The following is a 6,000-nucleotide window of genomic DNA, read 5'->3' as shown; positions in this document are numbered from 1 at the left end:
TGCAGCAGCAGCAAATGCAACAGCCACTAGTCCTTTGTATTTTAACCCTAATTTCAGGATTTTCACTAATCCTACCCTTTAATTCACATTTAATATATAAATACATGTTTTAGAAAAGCGAGGTGTTATATTCACCCCTCCTTTTTGAAATTGTCCGCAAAATTTAATCATACTTGTCCGCTAACTCAGGATATAGCCGGAGAATCTCATCCTCCTCGTTCCCAAGTAGCCTCCTCAGGTGTGCATCCTTCCCACTGAATCTTTAACATAGGAATATTTTTTCTTCTCAGCCTCTTTTCACTGCGGTCAAGGATGTCAATAGGATCTACAGGAGTATTTAGGTTCTCCCGAATTTCAATATCATCCGGTATCACCACATGTGATTCAACCGGAACATAACGCCGCAACGAAGATACATGAAAAACATCGTGTAGATTTGACAACTGTGGGGGCAAGGCAAGCTGATAAGCCACTAATTCCACTCTTTTCATAATTTGATACGGCCCAATAAATCGAGGACTCAGCTTCCTTACGCCCAAAGCACAGCCTACGCCCGTGATCGGAGATAACCGCACAAATATATGGTCACCTTCTTCAAATTCCAGCGATCTGTGTCTATTATCATAGTAACTTTTCTGCCAATTCTGTGACTGTTTGAGCTTTTCTCTTATCATTTCAATCTGTACTGTAGTCTCTTGAACAAAATCCGGACCAAATTTCTCTTTGTCACATACCTCAGTCCAACAAGTAGGAGTACGACATTTTCGTCCATACAATGTTTCATACGGTGCCATGCCCAGACTGGAGTGAAAAATATTGAGAATTCCACAATGACAAGTACCTGTCTCAAGCAGTACCCTGCTCTAGTGTGCAAGCTATCAGCATATCCTCAAGTGTCTGTATGGTCCTCTCAGTCTGACCATCAGTCCGCAGGTGATACGCAGTGCTCAGCTTGAGTTGAGTGTTAAAAGCCTACTGCAAGGCTCCCCAAAAACGTGAAGTAAACTTCGGGCCCCGATCACTGACAATACTAACTGGTATCCCGTGGAGCTTTACAATCTCATTCACATATAATTTTAATAATCTCTTCGTAGAGAAATCCACTCGCACTGGCACAAAGTGTGCAGACTTCGTAAGTCTGTCCACTATAATCCAAATTGAATCGTAACCAGCCTGAGTCTGAGGCAACCCAACAACGAAATCCATAGAGATGCTCTCCCATTTCCACTCTGGTATATCCAGTGGCTGAAGTAAACCAGTAGGTTTCTGATATTCTATCTTAACTTTCTGACAAACTAAGCACCCAGAACTTAACTGATACTCTTGATACATAATCTGCCACATCCTTTTTCATCCCGGGCCACCAGAACTTAACTTTCAAATCTTAATACATTTTTATAGCACCTGGGTGAATAGCATACTGACCCTTATGGGCCTCAACTATAACCTCCTCTGCTAGCTCTTTGGGCACAACAATCCTGCCCTGATACAGTAATAACCCATGTTCATTAATAGATATGCCACTCTGGCCTTTCAAGTATTTGATACTATCATTTCGTATCTGAGTTTCTTTAATTTTCTCCAGCTACTCACTCTCAAATCTAATCAGCTCAATGTCACAAATCCTACCTGCAAAGAAGTCCGTTATTCTCAAATCACGGAACTGCTCAATTACTTCATTATCCCACATCATCATATGAGACACACTGACAGACTTCATACTCAAGGCATCTGCCACCACATTAACTTTACCCGGATGGTATTTCAGCTCAAAATCATAATCCTTTAAGAATTCAACCCATCTCCGTTGTCTCATGTTCAGCTCTTTCTGATCAAACAAACATTTCAAGCTTTTGTGATCACTGAACACAGCAAACCTCATCCCATACAAAAATGCCTCCAGATTTTTAAGGCAAATACAATAGCAGCAAGCTCTAAGTCGTGCGTCGGATAATTTTTCTCATGAGGCTTCAATTGCCTAGAAGCATAAGCCACCACTCTCCTTTCTTGCATCAGAACACTCCCCAAACCTTTCTTGGAAGCATCAAAGTATAATTCAAACTCGCCTTCCGGATCGGGAAGAGTCAACACAAGAGCAGTAGTCAATTTCTCTTTACGTTTCAGAAAACAGTCCTCACATTCCTGGGTCCTGTAACAGCCCGTTATGTACCAGAAATGTTATCATTGCATATGATATTAAGCGCAGTTACAATCACAGTAATTGAGTTAATTAAATTACGGGTAAACTTTTTTCCTTTATTACATCATTAACTTTAAACAATAACTCCTTTCCGTAACTAATTAAAACAACGCCGTAATTGTAATTGCAAAACTTGCGGAAGCATAAAACATATTAATTATCATCTCCTTAAGCAATACCATTTATTTTAGGTTATAAAAACACTATTTTTGAAATTTACCCTGTGGTAATCGATTACCATCCTTGAGGTAATCGATTACCAAAGGTTACAGTAAAAGTCATTAGCTCAATTTGGGCTCCCCTATTTTGGGTAATCGATTACCTAGACATAGGTAATCGATTACTGAACTAGGTAATCGATTACCTATGTCAAGGTAATCGATTACTTTGAACATAGTAGCTCAATTTTGCGTCCCCTGTTTCAGGTAATCGATTACCAAGGAAAAGTAATCGATTATCCTACTGTAAAAATGACAGATGACAGCTTTTTCTTTGCAAAATGGATCATGTTTTCTATTTCTAACACTTTAATACTCCACATACCTCTTACACAAGTACTAATGTAGGCTCTAGGCCCTTCCATCATGCATTTTCTAATATCAATGTATCGATTACAAAAATTCACAATTCCATTGCCATTTTAAACCTCAAATGGCCAATTTACATCACAAGTCTTCCAAATGCCTCAAACACCAAATATTTGGCCATAGACAAGTCCCATGCTCAACCAAAATACAAATATAGACCAAAGGCATAATGTACATCAACTACATAGACTTAGAATCTAGCCATGAACACCTAAAAAGCATGGAAATCTCAACATGCAATATGTTCATGATCTAAGTCCAAAACGCTAAATATGTGCATAAAATATGCTCCTCCAAAATGTCATGCTCTCCATATGCACATCATGCTAGAATCCTCCTCTAAGCGGGCCTCTTGCCCGAAGCTCCTCCATGCTCACTATAGCATAAAATGATGTCCCCAAACGTGGGGTGAGATATACAAATATATCTCAGTAAACCAAGGGTACTAGAGGATCACTCCACCCCATGGCTCACTCAATGTACAACAATAACATCATGTAAAATGCATAACATTCAAAATCACCAAACAACTGGGCACAAATCCAAGAACATCCACATAAGGATTCCGTTCAAAGACCCCATCATATAACTCCCGGGAAGCATCCTAGTGCCTCTCCCATGGATGAGACGACCCCATGGCAAAACCCAACTGGAATTCCTCATGAGCCCTATCCAGCGGAAGTCCCACGTTTGGATCATCCTGGTACCGCTCCCAGAGTCAGCCCCACGGCAAAACCCGACTGGAATCCCCAAAGGATATCTCCAGCGGAAGTCCAAACCAACACACATCTACTGGCCAGAGATCACAAAATTTCACACACAACATGCTCCAAGCATGTCACACAATCAAGCAATAATGCATGAACATACATATTCACACAATGCCAAAAGCACAAAATCCAACCACAACCTTCCACTAGGTGTGGTGGAGCACACAAGGGACTAAACCCAAGTTCTAAAGGTTTACCTCAACTCCAAGCACAATGCTCCAAAATGTACGCTCCAAGTTCAATCCTCCACTATTGCGTCCGTGAGAGGCAACCTATATGATCAAACACATTGACCATCAACCAATTGCAAACAACCAATCAATTTTCACTAGGATTTAAACCAATTATAGCCACTTAAGCCAAATGGCCTTCTCACCAATTAATTCAACTAACTCAACCATTTTAGATCATCAATCTAACTCACCATTTATTCACCAATGCTTCAACCATTGATTAAACCACATTCTCACATCATTTTTCCCAAAATCCTCCTATGGTTCAAATTTCTTAATTAAGCATACACCAAGACTTTCTATTCAATTTAACACTTATACACCTCCTTTAATCCTATAATTAGTTCATACCAATGGTCCATAATTCAATTCTTCAATTTTACCACATACCAATTTCACAAAATCATCAATATCAACTCTAATTTTCACTAAGTTATAATTTTCCAAATCACCATAATTTTTATTGCATCAATCATCATCATTTATCATCCTAAGCATTTAATTTCAAAGGAGACATACCATTTAATGCTCCTAACTACCATAACTCAATTTAGAACTTCAAAACCCTCATCAATGTTATGATCTCCATGAAAACTCAAAGAGAATGGAAAAACTTACCACCAATAAACTCCAATGGTCCAAGAGAGTGATCTCCAACCAATGGTTCAACACAAAAAAACCCCAAAAATTCCCCAAAATCCCCAATTTTTTGTGTCTGTTTTAGGGGCTTTTCTTCCTCTACAATGCTCCCCACAAGATGCACTCTACATAAAAGTCAGTCACAAGATGATGGGGAACAACTTTGTAGTTGAAAGTTTCTCTCAAAAGTGTCTAGAAAAAGAGTTAGAATTTCAAACCAACCCTAAGCCTTTCCAATGGATGTCACGACGGGGAAGAAGAGAAGGGAGGAGAGAGAAATGGTAGGAAATCATATTTTGTGACTTTAAGTCACCTAATCCACTTAAAGTGGGTCCCACACGTCATTTACCTTTCTTAAATCATCTATTTTAATCCACAAATTTATAACCTACGTATTTTTCTCGTTCACGTCATATTTTTACTTCCTAAAAATACTGATCATATTTTCACGCTTATCGTTACAATTATACCGCAGTATTTTACATCGGAAAAATCACTATTCGTCAAATTTTTCGAAACTTGCCTATCCACTCGATTTTTCGTCTTGAATCCATTTTCAGCATTTTTTTTATCATTTGAGACCTTCTACTCAACTTTTCATGCCTAGAGATACGTATTTAGTAAATTACCATTTTGCCCTTTTTACGTATTTTGGCTCTAATTTCAGGATTTTCACTAATCCTACCCTTTTAATCAATATTACCACATATAATTATACATTTAGAAATACGAGGTGTTATAGGTCCACACAAAAGGAGTATTCTTTCGTGTCAACCGGGTCAACGGCAATACCATAGCGGAAAACCCCTCTATAAACCTGCGATAATAACCAGAAAGACCCGGAAAGCTCCTGATCTCAGTCACAATCTTAGGTCATTCCCAGTCACTTACCGCCTCAATCTTACTTGGATCCACCGCAACACCACTAGCAGAAATAACATGACCCGGAAATTGCACCTCAGATAACTAGAATTCACATTGAGATGGCTTGGCATACAACTTTTTATCTTTCAACACCTACAACATAGTCCTCAGATGCTCTGTATGCTCCTCTTTACTTTTGGAATAGATCAGGATATCATCGATGAATACTATCACGAATTGATCCAAATACGGTTTAGAAATGCGATTCATATAATTCATGAACACCGTAGGGGCATTAGTAAGCCCAAAAGGAATCACTTGATATTCAAAGTGTCCGTATCTGGATCGGAACGCCGTTTTAGGCACATCCTCCGGCTTAATATGGATCTGGTGGTATTCGGATCGGAGATCAATCTTAGAAAATACGCAGGCATCCCTCAACTGATCCAACAAATCATCAATACGTGGCAACGGGTATCTGTTCTTAATTGTAACTTTGTTCAACTGCTGATGGTCAGTACACAATCTCATGCTACCGTCTTTCTTTTTCACAAATATCACCGGTGCTCCCCACGGAGACACACTCGATCTGATAAAGTTCTTTGCAAATAGTTCTTCAACATGCTTCCTCAACTCAGCCAACTCTAGTGGCGACATCCGGTATGGAGCCAAAGAGATAGGCCCCACATAGGGCAACAAATCAATAG

At 39.3% G+C, this 6,000-nt stretch overlaps 1 protein-coding gene across 1 annotated transcript; it reads right to left on the bottom strand.

The window, feature by feature from the left end:
- Window positions 1-1,384: 1,384 nt before the first annotated feature.
- LOC133290383 (uncharacterized) lies at window positions 1,385-5,824 on the bottom strand. The gene is made up of 4 exons (XM_061488454.1): window positions 5,579-5,824; window positions 5,321-5,395; window positions 3,755-3,829; window positions 1,385-1,483 (listed from the first exon to the last, which is right to left on the bottom strand). Exons 1-4 carry the CDS (start codon window positions 5,822-5,824, stop codon window positions 1,385-1,387), a joined length of 495 nt encoding a protein of 164 aa, XP_061344438.1.
- Window positions 5,825-6,000: the final 176 nt, after the last annotated feature.

This window comes from Gastrolobium bilobum, unplaced genomic scaffold, assembly GCF_033153095.1.
Source record: "Gastrolobium bilobum isolate Gb01-03AN ecotype WA unplaced genomic scaffold, APGP_CSIRO_Gbil_v1 utg42413, whole genome shotgun sequence".
In the NCBI taxonomy this organism is placed as follows: domain Eukaryota; kingdom Viridiplantae; phylum Streptophyta; class Magnoliopsida; order Fabales; family Fabaceae; genus Gastrolobium; species Gastrolobium bilobum.
Note: the sequence above shows the minus strand (reverse complement) of the source record. Positions and strands in the feature narration are given on the sequence as shown.

Excerpts from the sequence above, each read along its gene's own strand:
- LOC133290383 (XM_061488454.1), bottom strand. The coding sequence starts at position 5,824 with ATGAGATTGTGTACTGACCATCAGCAGTTGAACAAAGTTACAATTAAG. Across the intron at positions 3,830-5,320 it reads ATCCAAGTAAGATTGAGGCG|GTTGCCTCTCACGGACGCAA; the intron begins GTAAGTGACTGG and ends TTGATCATATAG. Across the intron at positions 1,484-3,754 it reads GCATTGTGCTTGGAGTTGAG|GGCAGGATTGTTGTGCCCAA; the intron begins GTAAACCTTTAG and ends TTACTGTATCAG.